Source organism: Gossypium hirsutum, chromosome A12 (genome assembly GCF_007990345.1).
Source record: "Gossypium hirsutum isolate 1008001.06 chromosome A12, Gossypium_hirsutum_v2.1, whole genome shotgun sequence".
NCBI lineage: Eukaryota > Viridiplantae > Streptophyta > Magnoliopsida > Malvales > Malvaceae > Gossypium > Gossypium hirsutum.
Window position 1 is genome coordinate 9,898,381 of NC_053435.1, and position 17,582 is coordinate 9,915,962.

A 17,582-nucleotide genomic window follows, 5' to 3' on the forward strand; every position below is an offset into this window, starting at 1 on the left:
TCAAATGATACAACAATTTGCTTAGTTTGATGGTTTGCAGGACGAGGATCCAAACACTCATTTAACGAGTTTTCTAGAACTCTGCGACACATTTAAAGTCAATGGCGTTTCTGATGATGCCATTCGCCTTCGGTTATTCCCTTTTTCATTAAGGAATAAGGCTAAACAGTGGTTGAACTCGTTACCACGAGGGTCAATCACTACTTGGAAACAAATGAGAGAAAAATTTTTACTTAAATATTTTTCGTCAGCAAAAACGGCTAAATTGAGGAATGATATCTCTTCTTTTGTGCAGATAGATCTAGAAACTCTTTATGATGCATGGGAGAGATACAAGGACCTATTGAGAAGGTGCCCTCACCATGGGTTACCTTTATGGTTATAGGTTCAGAATTTTTACAATGGTGTGAACCCCTTAACAAGGCAACTTATCGACGCAGCTGCCGGTGGAACTTTAAATAACAAAACACCTGAAAAGGCTTATGAATTTATTGAAGAGATGCCACTGAATAACTATTAGGGGCAAATCATGAGAACAAAGCCGACAACAGTAGCTGATGTTTTCAACCTCGACGTGGTCTCTATGCTATCAAACTAGGTAGAACTTTTAAATAAAAAGATTGATGGTCTATATGTTTCTACTCAGGTACATCCAGTGATGAGGTGTGATTCAAATGGAGGAATGCACAACCCAGATTATCCACTCTTCAACCCTGGCACCGAGGAGGAACAAGTCCACTATATGAGTAATAACTCTAGACTTCAAAATAACCCGTTTAGTAACATTTATAATGCAGGTTGGAGGAACCATCCCAATTTCTCGTGGGGTGGTCAAGGGAATCAAAGGTCACAACATCCTCCAGGTTTTCAACAACCACCTTACCAGCAGGAAAAGAAACCGAACCTTAAGGAGATGCTAAAGAAATTCATAGCGGTATCTGAAACACGTTTCCAAAACACCGTAATAGCTTTTAAAAATCAGCAAGCATCAATTCAAGAGCTCGAGAATCAAATAGGCCGATTGGCAAAGATGATTTCCAAACGACCACAAGGTAGCTTGCCGAGTAATACTGAAAATAACCCAAGGGAGCAATTTAATGCAATTACTGTTTGAGATGAAGAAGGGTTAGTTGAACCTGAACTAGAACTGAAACACGAATTTGTGGTAAGTAAAGGTAAAGATGAGGTGGACCACAGTGAGCAAAAATCGGTAAGTAGAGAATATAAACCTCGTGTACCATATCCCAATGCGACAAGGAAAGGCCACAAGACGAACAATTTGGTAAATTCCTTAAATTATTAAAGAAATTACATATTAACTTACCGTTTATTGAAACTCTTTTGCAGATGCCAAACGCAGTTAAATTTTTAAAGGAGCTTTTAGCAAATAAGTAGAAGTTGGATGATACGTCGCATGTGGAGTTAAGCGTAGTTTGCTCAGCCATTCTACAGAATAAGCTACCCAACAAATTGAAAGATTCAGGGAGTTTTATGATTCATCATTTAATTCTTAGTTTAGTTGTTAATAATACATTGGCTGATTTAGGGGCGAGCATTAGTGTCATGCCTTATAAAATGTTTAAACAACTAGGTCTTGGGAAACCCAAACAAACTAGGATGAGCATTCAGTTAGCAGATAAAACCATTAGATTTTCTAGGGGTATCATTGAAGACGTACTTGTCAAAATCGATAAATTTATATTCCCAATTGATTTTATTGTTCTAGACATGGAAGAGGATGGTGACGTGCCTTTAATTTTAGGATGACCTTTTTTAGCAACTGCTAGAACTATTATTGACGTTCGTACAGGTGAACTCACACTTCGTGTGGGTGATGAAACAATCACTCTTCAAGCTCGTAATTCAAGTAACACATTGAATATTGAGGGTGGTTGTATAAATTATGCTACTAATACTGATCATGTGGTGTAACCTTCTTTGCAGGTAATACGTTCGAAAAGCATAAATGAGCCATGTTCAAGTAACAACAAATGACCTATTTATGAAGAGCAAAGGTTACAGATCGAGGAACTAGATGAATGGCGGACACAGAAACTAAGAACACACAATAAACTAAAACCACGTCATGACGGACTCAATGTTTTATCAAATCAACTTAAGGCTGGAGACAAAGTACTATTAGATGCAGCAGACCCTTGTATTGCCACTTCTGAACCTAATGGAGCAATCCCTTTTACAGTACTTAACATTTTCCCACACGGTACAGTCGAGGTAACTCATTCCAAATTCGACACTTTCAAGGTAAATAGTACTCATCTAAAACCTTATTTTGATAAGATTGATAGTAGGAATGAGGAGTGTAAACTCATCGAACCACCATGACCATACAATGGAGAGGTAAGTTGAGCTTAGACTCTAAATAAGCGCTTCTCGGGAGGCAACCCGAGCACTAACACCACTAACTAGTTTATTTTTGTTATTTTTAATATTTTTGTGCAGGTATAGTGACCCACATGGCCTGGACACACGGGCGTGTCCTTGTCCGTGTGGAAATAGGGGTACAAAATCCCCAAATATCGAGCTATACGGTCATTAACCTGATCCACACGGTTGTGCGACACGGCCGTGTGATGCACATGGCTTGGACACACAGGTGTATCCTAGGCTGTGTGCAAACTGGAGCTAAATTTTCAAATTTAAATAAGTCAGAGAGCCACACGGGAGAGGCACACGGCCATGTGTTTGGACACACGGGTGTGTGAAACACCACACGGGCGTGGGAAAAGCGAACAACATTTCCATGGTCATGCGAAACAACTATATTAACCACACGGTCGGGACACATGAGCGTGTCCATAGGCCGTGTGACGAATAGTCATAAAATTTTCATGATTAACACGGGCTCAAATCGATCTACAGGGCGTATGACATGGCTGTGTGGCCCAACACGGGTCTCACACGATCGTGTCCCTTTTTAAACCCTCAAGCCCTAAATTCTTTTCTTCTTCTTCTCCCTCAAATTCTCCCCAAACCCTAGCTGCCACAAGCCTTCAAAAATCTCCCCCACTACCGTGCCTCCCCCTCCTCCGGCCATCACCCACCACCGTTCGAACCTCTCTCCCTTTCTCTTCTCTTCTTTTCTTTTTCTTTCTTTATCTCTTCTTTCTCTCTTTCCTCATTCTTTCCATTTCTTCTTCCCTCCTCTTTTCTCCCCATTTCTCTATTAAAAATCGCGCGTCGCACGGCCTATTCCCCACAATCGTCCCCCTCTTCCGACCGACCACCACCATACCGTCCCGTCCGACTGACCACTGCCACATCGGGTCCTTATTCTTTCTTCATTTTTTTGACTCTTTTATTCATCATTTATTTGCTTTATTTACTATTTATTTATTATTTGATTTCCAACTGATGCATTAAGAGATGTTTAGAAAATTATAATTAGTTCTCCATATTTTAATAATGCCATTCTCTTTTATTTGTTACAATATAATCATGTTTACTTTCATTTCATGTTTAGTTACAACCATAGTGTTTCTTTCACTGTTTTGATTTATCTCAGACTACTATTTTCAATTCTTTGCTTATAGGTTATAAGTCAATTATTTTGTCTATTATTCTTAGTAGTTTTTAGCTATGAACTATTTTACTATCTTATTTTCATTCTAGTTTTAAGTTTTTTTTAGGACTATTGATCTAGGCATACTGAAACCTTTAATTACGTGCTTTCTTATTTATTGCTTGATGCTCTTCCTTTTTCAGATTGATTATGACAAACACATGAGGTAAGAAAACTGCTGTCCCCACTTCGAAAAAGTGGGAGGGTCCTGACATAACCTCCTAGAGCGTCTCAACCAAAACTCGTCATCCTCTGCTTCGATTTTCCTCCAACCCACAGGATAACTTGTTCCAGCTTCTCCGAGTACGACCATTAGGAGTGGGCCGATGTATTGATTGGGCCGCTTTGGAGTAGGTCCAACTGGCTCATTTTGTCATCTTCCATCTCGATACCACGTCATAGGATCGGTTCTTTGCAATCATCGAGCCCACATATTCAGAGCTAACATTGGAATTCTGCGCTACTTTCTACCTATAACATGTGATGAATACACATAACGAGGCTGGTACCATCATTTTTAGACTTGGTGGACTTGTCAGGCATATGAGTGTACCCAAGTTTAAAGCTGTTTTGGGCTTCTGCACGGAGGAGTTCATGGCTTCAGAGAATTTTCTACAGCTTCACCGTTACATACACTATTCACCATCTTGTTGTTGGACCGACTTTACGGCGAGCACGGTCCCTTATGACGCAAGTCGCTCGAAGGTGATTTCTCTACCTCCAGCACTACGCTACATTCATGCCATCTTGGCTCACATTTTGACTGGGAGGAGAGAGAGCACTGGAGTAGTTAGCTCCACCGATGCGTATTTCTTAGGAGCATGGCGACTGGCCATGTATTTGACTTAGCATATTTCATCGCCCTCGCCTTTCACCACCAGACGGATCACCATAGGAGGGGCCCCATCTGCCTTGGCCCTTACGTGACTCACCTCGCTCGACATTTTGGCCTCTTCGACACTCTAGAGATGTCATCGACACTCACACTAGTCAGCCAGATGTATCCTCAAGGAATTTCCAGCATGATCTATATGAGGATGATAGAGCAACGCTGTGGATTTGACCCCCTCAATACCGAATCGTTCATTCTGATGACCAAGATGAGCTAGAGGACATTACTGATGATGTCCCTCCCCCTCACGAGGATCCACCATAGCCACCACGATCGAGTCATCGACATATTCCCTCAACTGCAAGCTTTCGGAGAGTGTCATTCAAGGATTTTACTGATTTCCGTTAGTACTGTGCTCAGAAGTTTGATAGTCTTGATGCGAGGTTTGACAGTATCGATCAGACTTTATGGCAGATTCGCGAGCACCTCTATATCGCTCCTCCAGCGCCACCAATTCACGACACCGATGATGAGGACCTTTGAGTCCATCTATTTTATTTTTATTTTTATTTTTATTTTATCTTTCTTTTATTTATTTTTGAAGACTTATGTTTTTAGATTTTGAGCTATGTTTATCTTAATGGTTATTATCGAGTAAGCCTTAATTCTCTTCCATAGTGGTGTTTATTTTCCTATTAGTAACTCAGAATCATGACTTTCATTGGCCATATCTACAAATCCAGCCTTCGCTATTCCAAGGATTTCATCCAAAAATTCAGGGCAGTTTCGCTTCTCTCCCTTTCTTTTGATATTATGCTTATATTAATATTATATATCTTTGTACATTGAGGACAATGTACATCTTAAGTGTGGGGAGGTTATTTATATGATTATCAGAAATGCCTAAATTTTTATCTTGTTCTCAAATAATTTTCTCATATCAGTATTAGAGTGAATTCTGATTGATTTATGATTTCTATTATGTTTTTGAAGTAAATCATAGGTAACTGTGCATTGATTGTTTAAACTTTAAGACATTAGAGAAACGAGTACGATAAGTTGAAACTTTTGAGAAACAAAATTGCTAGGTTGTTTCCCTGAATTGAGGTATGATCTTGAAGTTTTGAGTTTACAAGGATTGACATCAAAAACCCATAATTTTCATGAGATTTTGTGCCTTTTAGAGCATATATCTTTCTTGCTCATTGATTTTATTGGTTATGAGTGTGTCAACATTGATTTGTTATTCTAGAACTTGTATCGATTATACATGTCAAGACCACACCCTTGATTTGATATACTAACTATTGTCTTTCTTTCGAATCTTATAATTTTCTCTTACACAATTATTCTTATTCAAAAAAAATATTATATTCATTTAGTTACATATCGTTCTAAAGACCTTAGATAGATTAAAGTCATTATATTGAGAGAAAACAGCTCATTTCATTTGTTTTGGATAGTTTGACTTCTAGTAATCGTTTGTAATTCAGTAATTAGCTTTATTTTTCTAAGTTTGGTAATTTATTGAGTTAATCTCGATTCTAACCTTATTTTTCAGCTTTTATCCACACCTTTAACCCAGGCCCCATTACAGCCCTTTTAAAGACGTTTTGATTTGTGTATCATCTCATTTATAGTGGTGGAGATTTGATTTTCATGCAAGCTTATGGTAATAACTTTTCATGTGTGACTATTAAATGCTTAATTGTTAAACCTTAAATACTTTGAATGATTTGAGTGAACCTTTAGTGAGGATGTCATCCCTTATCAAATTTAGAATTAAAGATAATTACTTAGATAAAGGGAGATGCCTATAATTTTATGATTAAAATGCTCAACCTTGATTATTCGAAACTTTAATGTTCTTTTAGTTAAATGCTCAATATATGATTGCTTGTGGATTATTTTGAAAATTATTGATGAAAAGTATAAATTGAGAAGGATTTATTTTAATTGTGAGTTGAGGATTTTGCTTGAGGACAAGCAAATACTTAAGTGTGGGGATATTTGATAAACCGTAATATATACATATTTTTACCCCATGTTTGGCATATTTATGGATGATTTTTCCTTTATTTCATTGAATTCGATGCTCCTAATCCTTTAAATTTTTGTTTTATACTTAGGTGAGCATAGGAAGGCGAAAAGAGCAATAAACGGACCAAAAACGGACCAAATGGGCTTAAAACAGTGTTTCACACGGCCTAAGCAGTTTCATGCGGGTGATCTACACGCCCGTGTGAGTCACACGAGAAGGCCACACGCCCGTGTGACATGGCTGTGTTGACTAAAAATCAACTCAATAGTACACACGGCTTAAGCACCTTCACACGGGCGTGGCACAAGGCTGTCTCCCTATCGAGCAAAGTCTAGTTCTACTCAGAAAAAGGCTAATTTTGGACTATTTTGGGCATTCAAAGGTCTATATAAACACCCTAGAAGAGGATTAGAGAGAGACACAGAGTTGGAGGCAGAAAATACTCAAGAACAGCCATCGGAATCACCTCAGAGCCAGGATTTACATCAAGACTAAAGATTTCCATCCAATTTCCTAGAAGTTCTTTGGGTTTCTTTATGTTTTGTTGTTTTCCAATCTTTGAGATATTTTCCATTATTATTATGAACTAAACTCCCTAAATACCTAAGGGAGATGAACCCTATGACGAATCTTATTACTATTTGAATTATATGATAAAGACATATTCTTATTCTTAATTGTGAGTTCTAAATTCTTGTTTTAATATTCTAGGGTATTAATTCAAGTTTTGATGTGCTTAATCAGTGGAGCAAAAGTACCTGTTTAAGAGTAGATCATCCATAATTAAGTGGAGTTGGATGCAATCCTAGAGATAGAACGACATAAATCTGCCAGATTAGAGTCTAATCTAATAAGGGAATCCATAGATCGAGTTAATGCGACAATAGCGGTTTTAATTAGAAAGAGATTTCTATTAATCAACCTAAAGTCAGTTGTTCTTAGTCTCGAGAGAGATATTAACATAAATTAAAGATTTTTATGGATTAAGTTAAGTGAATAAATTGTCTAATTCAGAAGTAATAAGTGAAGTCTAGGTGGATTCTTCCTTGGGTATTGTCTTCTTCATCGGTTTTTCCCAAAGTATTTTCCAAACTTCATCTTTGTCGTAATCTTAGTTAATTAGATAAATAGTTTTAGTTTAAAAACACACTTTAATTCTTAGGCTAGATAATAAAAAGATAGCAATTACTAGTACTTTTAGTCCTCGTGGATACGATATTTCTGGTCTCACCATAACTATACTACTGTTCGATAGGTGCGCTTGCCTTAAGTCGAATTTTTAGTTAGAAACATGACCATCGTAGACCTTGGCTCAAAATCTGTTTAAATTGAGAAAAGAGCGGGAAATCATAAAAGATCTGAGCACTCAAATAGTTATTGTTAAAAGTAGTACTTAACAAGATGACATTCACCTTTTCTAAAAAAGTAATCGTTAAAAATTGGTTCAATTGAGAAAGGGGAAAGTTGGCCTCTTTAAAAATCACAGATTGAAGCTAAAAAAAAAATTCATCTACTAAGACAAATTAGATTGATCAAACGAGGCACAATTGGTTAGGAGCATTCACAGCTAGTTCAGACAACAGAAACCTACAACATTATTCGGTAATGCGAATTTGACCATGCACATGCCTAGTGCATTTAGATGTGTTTTCCCCGTAATTTGATGACCACACACAAAAAACTCGCTTAATAGAGGTTCTCATTGTTTATTTTTCATTACATATACCATTACTTGTTAGAAAGGAAAGAAATTATCCAATTCTCCTCTTCAATATTTGAGTATTTCACAACAAAAAAATGCATATTGATCAATAAAAATAATCACTTTTTAGATCTATTATCATAAATGTATAATACTAATTGTGTGCTTGTGTGTGTATGATAGAGATACCAAAACATACACATATGGGTTATAGAGTGCACCCTTGATAGCACAATTGGGTTAAGATTTCATTGAGCATTAGAGCAGATCAAAGACTAATAAAAATACTGAGGGACAGGAATTTCCACATCATAAGAATATGCCAGCTGAAACAGCACAAATTCAGTAAATATTATAGGACAATGATACCAAACAACCAACACTTTAACTTTCTTTCCAAAGCAGTCTCTAAGTCATTGTCATTGTTTACTTAAAATCCAACTCAACTTGATAACATTTCTTTTTTCTCATCTCTTGATGTCAAAACGTATCGCTCACTAACCTACCCACCTCTCTTTCGATCATGACATAGAAATATCGAAGATTTGTAAGGATTCCAAAATACGAGCAATGAAATGTATAACACTCCTGGTAGAATGCGAGATGCATAACACGTTCAAATTGATGTTTTATGCTACTTTTGCGTTAATAAGTGAATTAGTATGTTTTATACTACTTTTAAGACTCGGGTTTTCCAAATGCGCCCTAGGGGTCCTAACGGATTGATTGAGTGTTATAGGGAGTCTATGGTGGCTTGAATGCAAAGAAAACATCACCTAGAAGGGGGATATCGCGATATCGAAGCATGAAAGTTGTGATACCCCTAATAGTGTTGAAACGAAGAGGGTTAAGACCACCTACAATGGTATCATGATACTAGCCATAGGGTATCATGATACCCAAACACCAAGGACTCTCCTATTTCAAGGCTAACAAGGGTATCTAATCGTTGCCAAACGTGTAAACATCTGGGCTAGAAATACTGCAACAAAAAGATATATAATAAAGCAGCAGTGTCCACAAGTATATGGGTCAAATTGTAATATAGTAAGTTCTACAATGAAACACTATAGGAAATATTTCGAGGATCATACCCAATGAAAATTGAATTAAACAAAAATACTACTTTCTACGCTAACAAGGTTAAATAGTAATAATCTAAAATTATAGTACGAAAAAAAATCAAAATTAATAAAAAATAACATAAATTGAATAATTATAAGAAAATAAATTGACAAACAAAATTACTCAAATAACAAACCGAAGATTAACTCATATCGATGATCATAATTAACTTCAAAACTCGGGGTTTTAATGAATTAATTACTAACTAACCAGTTATTACCTCTCGGCCTCTAACTAACTAATTAATTGACAAAAATCACTTATCTCTCGACCTCGCAGTTTAAACCGTGATAAATTAAGAGGTGTTTGGTAAATTATTCTCTCAACCTAATTTACCTAGATTGCTTCTTAGGGTTGTCAATTCTAAAGTTTAAGTATGCATAATCTAAGCCAATTAATTCTAAGGAACCCCTAATTCTTCCATTAATTACTCCTACATCTGATCGTTAATCTCCCTAATGAATTTAACCACTCATGAATCTAGATGCAATTTTCCCTAGATTTAATTTAAACATGCAATAACAATAATTAAACTAAAAAGAAAAATCGATCCGATTTTGATAGTAGACGCGCTCGGAAGTTGAAAATCCTCTAACAGTCATCGAGATAGTGTCAACCGCAATTGAAAACCAAAAAGAAATTGCCTTATTTTTTTATTTTGAAGCAAATAAGATTAAAAGTTTTTGAGCTTACACTCAAAACTTAGTATATATTTTTATATTGAAAGCAAAAACTTAATATTTATCAGAAATCCTATTACAATGCTATGCGTGTGAAAATCACAAATTTAGAACATAAATGTGTGTTTAAAAATAACATACAATAAAAATGAAACGTATGGTTTGAAACTAATTAATTCATACACACAAATATATAAAAATTTAGAACACAAATATACTTATTAGAGTTTCAAATTCAAATGGTAAATGAAAAGGTTTTATATGCATGGCGCCCTTGGTTCAAATTTCATTATGGATAAATTTTTAAAAATACAAAAAGATGAAATCACCTAGATAATCATAGATCTTACTTTTCAAATAAAGTGATTTTTTAATAATTCCCTAACTGAGTTGGAACCTAGTTGATGGGTGACACAAAGACTTAATAAATTGTAAATATAGATACACAAATTTGGTGAGAGGAAATAATTTATGTTAACAGTTAATTTTTTAAAGTTTATTTATGCCCAATTCGTATATTTCTCTCAACCAAAAAATGGAATTGGATTTATTTTTGAAAGTTTTTTTTATTATTCATTTTAGAAATAGAATGCTTTGAGTGATCATTTTTTTTGTTTCTTTTGAAGTTTTTCGAAACAATTTTATTTTTTCTTTTAAAATTGTTAAAACTATAAAACATTATGTTTTCAATTTTTTATTTTTTTAATTCTTTAAAGATGGGCTAAAAAATGAACACCGTTTTTGAGGAAAACCGAAAGGTAGTTCAGTTTCCATCCCCAATTTGTTAAAAAAGCAAAAATCATTCTAGAATTATTATTGGTGTATCCATTAAACACATATTCAATCCTTAGACACGTTAATTTTAATTCTATTATTTAAAACCATATAAAAGTATGAAAAGACAAAAATGACATCAAAACAATAATAACAATCATTTAATTAAAGGGTATATTAGTAATTTTCTAATCGAGTTGGTACCTGATTAACCCGTGATATCAACTCAATCAGGGGTTTTATTAATAGTAAGCACAGAAGTATAAACATACAACTTATGTTAATAAATTGTGCATATTAAAATAAAAATGTATTAACCATTATTAAAATGGAGTTTTGGTTGAGAAATAAATTTAATGTTTTACTAATTCAATTAGTGCGGATTCAAATCCTATTATATGCAATTTTTTTATTTTTATTAAAATAAAAAGATTAAAATTCTCTCGAATAATATGACTTATTTTAATTAGAGAAGGATATATTCGTAAAAGAATAATAGTATAGATATAAATACACAAATTTGGTGAGAAAAAAAATCATGCTAGAAGTTAACTTTTTTAAGTTTAATTGCTTTCTGTGGTAAAAAAAATTGTTTATAATTTCATTAAACATATGTTTAACTATTAGACATGTAAATTTAGTTCTTTTATTTAAAAACTATTTAAAAGTATGAAAAGATAAAAATATCTCCAAAATAATAATAGTAATTTAATCAAATGATATATTAATAATTTCTTAACCGTGTTGATACTCAATTAAATCGTGAGACTAATTCAATTAGGGTTTTATTAATAGTATAGATATATTTTGGAGACATTTTTGTAAATATTTCGAGAAATTTACCACTGTTCTCGACTATTTTTTCATTTTCACCCAACCCAAAGTAGGGCCCAAGTCCAAATGAGCACAGTAATAAGTGGTGGGACCCACTCGACCCATTTGGCCAATTGACCAATTTATATAATATGAAATATAATGGAAAAAAAGGTTATAAAATTAAACCCACCCCACCCCACCCCACCCGCATTCGTATATACATAAGTCATAAACCCAACCCATCCATCGATTGTAAAGGAAAAAAAAAAGAAAGGAAGGAAGGGAGGAAGGAAAGAATTAATAAAATTAAATAAAAGAAAATCGCAGATCAGACAGAGAAAAACCCTAACCTAAATCTAAATGGGGAAGAAGAAGAAAAGAGTTCCGTCAAAGGTATGGTGTTACTATTGCGACAGGGAATTCGATGACGAGAAGATCCTGGTGCAGCACCAGAAAGCCAAGCACTTCAAGTGCCATGTCTGCCACAAGAAGCTCTCCACCGCCGGTGGTATGGCCATCCACGTTCTTCAGGTTCACAAGGAGTCCGTCACCAAGTATCTCCTTTTCCTTACTATTATTATTTTTTTCTATTTGCTTCTCTATTTCTGTCTACTATTTTTTCTTCGTTTTCCTCTCTTATTAGGTTTCCGCCCCTCCCCCCCCCCCAAATCATTGTTTTCAATTTAATTTTACGGGGTATGATATCGCTTTTTGCAATAGGTTTATATTATTTGAGCGTTTACTTTTTCAGTTTATCAGAAACTTGTTCCCAAAATTTAAAAAAAGAAGAAATAAATGCACGATGAAAGAAAGTAAAAACTTGTTCCCAAAGAAAAAAAATCTCCTTGTTTTTTTAGATTTTTCTACGTGGCCGATGCTAAAAACACAACCCTTTTTTTCACTACGAGTAATTGTTTTCTGGACTAAATGTTACCTAAATACCTTTCTCTTTTGGATGAACAAACCAATTAGGAGAAGTGGTAACGCAATGAAATCTATATTAGTTCTTTGCCCCCGGTTTTTGTTTATCTCTAGAAGTTGTTGCATTCTATGCACTTTCTGTGCACAAGATAAAAAATATAGAGAACTTCAGTTAGATTTTTGTCTATATTAATTAATAATTAGAAGCTGCTGAAATGATTTAAAAATAAAGTGAGTAGCCTCTATCAAATTATTGCATTGCCTTGCTTCTGAAAAGTTGTCTAAGAAGTTCTACTGCCTGTTTGAATCTAAAGTTTTTTTTTTTTTCTGGAATGCACCCAACATTTCAATTTTTGATAAGCTGTCTATCACTTAAGCTGAAACCCTACTCTTTTATTTTACAATGAACTTTGCATTATATTGACACGGTAGTTCTTTTATAGGGTTCCTAATGCAAAAACTGGCAGAGAATCGACTGACATTGAAATATACGGAATGCAAGGAATCCCGCCTGATGTGCTGGCTGCTCACTATGGAGAAGAAGGTAAACATATTGATGTATCATTTATAACCCTGTTCCATTTCAAATGATGGTACTTGAGTTGTTTCACATACTTGTGTTTATGTACCTTTGCACACTTAAATGCCATTTACTTGCCACTACTTCTTTTTGACTGTTTTTTGCTTTTCGTTTGCTTTTTCAGATTTCCTAATGTGGAAAAAGCAAGTAGTAAATAACAAATCATATGTATTCGTCAATAAGTAAAACATGATAGATGTGTATTGTCTAAACCATGCTTTCTGGTTTTTATAAAATTTAATTTTCTTATAATATTTGCTAAAAATAATTTTTTTAGTTGCACCCAAACATTGCTTTCTCTTTTTTTCTTATGGAAGAATTACTGATTATTAAAAAAAGTGGCAGCTTGAAGGTGCCTTCCTAAATATTATTGTAATAACATAGGTGAGTATAATCAAGTATGCATTTTAAAGTTGAATAGGAATATGCATTTTAAAGTTGAATAGGAATGCACGTTTTTGTTTAAAAGAAGAAATAAGGATGCAAATTTTCTCTTAAGCAAATCACTTTGCAGGCAGAAGTATGCTTATAAAATGAGTTCTGCAGTTTTCTGCAATTTTCATGAGTTTCCTTTATGTGAAATAGTATTTTATTGCAAATAATTTCTAGATGTACTTGTGCTTGGAGTGTTTACATTATAATTGCAAATATTTAATTAACAAGTTTGATGCTGTTGCATATTGACTGTGATTTCATATTTGCTATTAATTCATAAAATAAGATTTCTCGCAGAAGAAGAAGCTCCATCAAAAGCGGCCAAACTGGATATCCCATCTACTCAGCTTGTGGGAGGATTGATGCCAGGGCCACTTGGTGTTGGATATCCTCCTCAGTCAACTTTAGGAGCAGTGCAGCCAATGTATGTTCTCTTTAGACTTTTATCCTAGCAAACTCTGTTCTAGTTATTGTTAAGGTTTTGGGTTATGGAATATTTAGAATTGGCGTTATGTAAGAATAATAGACTTTTTTATGTCATTGTTACTTACATTTTGTGGCTTTGTTCACGTGTGTATATGCATGCAGCATTTCAGTTTGCAATTTTAAGGATACTCTTCTTCATCTTGAAAAGTTGTTAATGTAGTTAATCTAGCAGTTTAATGTGTTCTTTGCCTCAGGTATAATGCTGCAGTGCCTGTACCTCCTGTTGGTTGGGCAGTTCCACCTCGTCCACAGCCTTGGCTTCCACTGCATCCAGCAGCTTCAGTTCCTTTATCTGCACCTATGGGATATGTGCAGCAGCCATTATTTCCAGTGCAAGGTGTGAGGCCTCCTTTGGCAGTGCCTTCAACATCACCTTCACTCCAACCTTCACAAATTGCTCCACCTGGATTGCCGGTGTCAGCACCTACACTTCCTGTATCCCAACCTTTGTTCCCTGTTGTCAATAATAGTGTACCGACTCAAAGCTCACCATTTTCTGCTTCTTTGCCAACAAGTGTTCCAGAAGGAAAAGGTTCAATTGAAGCGCATTCAAGTGGTAGTGCTTCTCTGACAGGTAGCTATCACCTTCTTCCCTGCTGTTGTACTTCTACTTAATTTTGACTCAACTTGCTTCCTATTTTTGTAACTTCTCTTTTAATTTGCTTGGTTATAGGTGGAGCTGGAGGCAATTCTCATTCTTATGCCTCTGGTCCGAATACTGGTGGTCCATCTATTGGACCACCCCCTGTTATTGCAAATAAAGCTCCTGCTATCCAGCCAGCAGTAAACGAGGTTTATTTAGTATGGGATGATGAGGCAATGTCCATGGTCAGTTCCTAACTTCTCTTTAATTGTGTTTTTATTTGCTCTTTTCTAGATTATGGTTGCAAAATTTTATTGAAGGATTTTATTTTATATACTTGCAGGAAGAAAGAAGAATGTCCTTAGCGAAATATCAGATGCATGATGAAAATAGCCAGGTAAGTCATAACTCTCTCTCTAGTACACGGAGTTGGTTTACGCATCTAACCAGATGAGTAGGCTTTATGTTTCATGTTTTCAGATTCAGTTGTTTATGCACTTGTTACCTATTTGATAAGGTATTTCATGTGATTCTTTTTTTTTTTTTAACTTTCCATATTAAAAAGAAAACAATTTGCGAAGAATCCATGAGCCTTTTAATCAATTATACCCATTAATTGATGGGCATGCACTTTTGTTTTAAAATATGACTTTTCCACTTTGCAAGCAATTGCCTCCAACTGTTTGGGCCTCAAAATATTTAAGTAGGTATTATGTCATTTTCTTTTCTGGTGTTGGTAAGTGCTACTTTGACAAGCTTGCTGCAACCCACTCAAGGATTTCTTCCGTCTAGCATTGAATCCGGTTAAGAACAGAGTATGTATGTATGCTTGTATGTATGCATGTAGGTATGCATGTATGTATGTACATGATTCCTTCAACTTTGGATTTTATTCAATGCTATTCATTCTCCCTATGCTTGATTTCAAAGTGTGGGGTTTGGGTGGAACAAGATGATACCCAACAGATTTTTGCTCAAATAAATAGCATTGATCGTGAATTCAGACTTTTCCAGGTCAGCTTCTTTCGCAAAGTTTGGTATCTTTTGCATAGGACCAGGACCAAGCTTCTAACGAATTAAGTTCTATCCAAGTGAGGGATTGGTCATGGTTCCTGTCTGATCAGTTTCATTTGGATTTTGATTTCAGATGAGCTCTATTGATGCAGCAATAGACAGAAGGATCCTGGAAAGCAGACTTGCTGGTCGAATGGCATTTTAGTTGGGAGGAGAGGAATGCGTCTTGAGAACTTCTCTTGGGATAAATGTGCATGCTTTTGTGATTGCACTACTTACATGAATTGGAAATGGATTTGGGTCAATCAATTTTTAGGTGGGTATGGCAACCAAGGCAGATGTATTTGTGTTGTATTCTTTTGCGAAGTGATGCAGAAGAGAGAAGATAAGTCATTGTTTTTTAATCTTAAATTTTAGTTTCTCCAAAAAAAAAAAAAACTGTTAGGATATAAATTTTGAGTTATTATCATTGTGGATTGGTTGGTTTCTCATAGGATATTCATTTGAGTTTATTATAGATAATGAATTTTATTGAAGGAATTGGAATGTGATGATATTTGAAGAGAGAGGATGTATGTCCCATTTTTGATAAAAAAATGGAAGAGTATATAAATGTATTATTTCTTACATGCATACATAAGGCGGTCAAGTTTCTTTTTTCTTTGCAGGTCCCTGTACTTTTCTCTCTCGTTTTGTAATCCTGAGGAGTGTTATTTTGCTGCTGGGCAGTGGCTGTAGGGCCGACCGTCACCCCCCCCGGTTCCTTCTGTTTCTCTGCTCCAGCTGGCCGGCTGTCAACCTTAGGGCCGACTTCGGTCCCCCCTTTCCCTTCTTTTGTCCCTTTTCCTCTTGTTCCACTCTGACTTTTCTTCGCTTCCCCTTCCTTGCTGCTACTTTTGTTTGAGTCCAGTGTGGTCTCCGGTGGGGTTGCCGTTGCAGACCATGTCGGAAACAGTTGGCTTGGTTTCTCTCTTGCCACCCTGTCTCAACCTTCACTTTCTTCTCTCTCCTTCCTACTACCGGCCACCCTCGTTTTGCCGGCCTTTTGTTTTGGTTTGATAATTTTGGCCTTGGGTCTTCTTATGGCCCCTCCCTCGAAGGAAATTTCTGGAGTCGGTTAGGACTCACTTTTCTTAGATCCTCTGTGTCTCGACTCACTCGAGTTCTTTATGATCTGCCTTCTTGAGGCCTGATTGAATTGTTTTTGTTTCTTGTTTGATGTGTTGGTTTAACATTCCGAGCTTTCGGGATGGGCAATTTCAGTCTTTAGTAGGTACACTGCACCAGTCAATGTGTTCTGTTTTGGTGGCTGAGGTCTTTTGTTGGAGCAGAAGCTTTTGACGTGACTTGTATTTGTGGTGGAGGCGTTCTTGTTCGGCGTTTATTCCTAGGATTAGACGGTTTTCCGATATTGCTTGCCTTTTGCCTAAGTTTCATATCGCTTTTCTCTAATTTGTTCTTTGAGCGGATGTTTCAATGTGGTGAAACTTTTTGCTTTTTTTCTTTGTATGAATTATAAATCAATGGAATAAAAATCTAGATAAAATGCGTTTGGAGAAGGTATTTAACTTAGTAGCTGCTTTTAACACCCAATCGTAGCTTAGGTCAAAGAGTGAATATGAAAAATTTATTAATCAGATAATTATTTTTCTACTACTAATTTAATCATTAGATTAATAAAATTTTCATGTTTTACTAACAACAGTTTAAGTTGGGGATTGAGGTTTAATCCGTTCATTTTTTTTAGATATATGGATAGTAATGAAAGAAAAAAAAAATGAAGGTGGTCTTGATCTCTAAATTCTTATCATGTATATATGGCTTTAGTTCTGATATATCTTAGCATGTGATGTGTATTTGGTGGTAAATAGTTAAAAAGCTAAGACATAGAGGGGTGGGCATGTTCCAATAGATAGTCTCATGTGTGAGCATGTTTACAAAAAAAAAAAAAGCCAAAAAGGTAATTGAACCACATTGGTAATGAAGGGCATTTCAACTTGACAAAATTAGGTT

General features: G+C 35.4%; 1 protein-coding gene and 1 non-coding gene across 5 annotated transcripts; one reads left to right on the forward strand and one right to left on the reverse strand.

Annotated features, from left to right (window-relative positions):
* Positions 1-262: 262 nt before the first annotated feature.
* LOC121212007 (small nucleolar RNA R71) lies at positions 263-369 on the reverse strand. Its single transcript, XR_005907219.1, has one exon. It is a non-coding gene; the product is annotated as a small nucleolar RNA R71 (small nucleolar RNA).
* An 11,351-nt stretch (positions 370-11,720) lies between these two features.
* Positions 11,721-17,132, forward strand: LOC107927599 (protein SUPPRESSOR OF FRI 4). 4 transcript variants are annotated; one of them, XR_001692484.2, is made up of 8 exons: positions 11,761-12,104; positions 12,915-13,015; positions 13,784-13,910; positions 14,167-14,546; positions 14,646-14,800; positions 14,899-14,952; positions 15,703-15,885; positions 16,238-17,132. XR_001692484.2 is itself a non-coding variant. In XM_016858707.2 (7 exons), exons 1-7 carry the CDS (start codon positions 11,911-11,913, stop codon positions 15,772-15,774), a joined length of 1,083 nt encoding a protein of 360 aa, XP_016714196.1. In that variant the 5' UTR covers positions 11,721-11,910; the 3' UTR covers positions 15,775-16,105. The 4 variants fall into 4 exon arrangements, 2 of the variants coding, with proteins under 2 accessions (XP_016714196.1, XP_040938612.1); XR_005906113.1 differs by having other exon boundaries at positions 13,787-13,910; XM_016858707.2 differs by lacking the exon at positions 16,238-17,132 and having other exon boundaries at positions 11,721-12,104; positions 15,703-16,105.
* Positions 17,133-17,582: the final 450 nt, after the last annotated feature.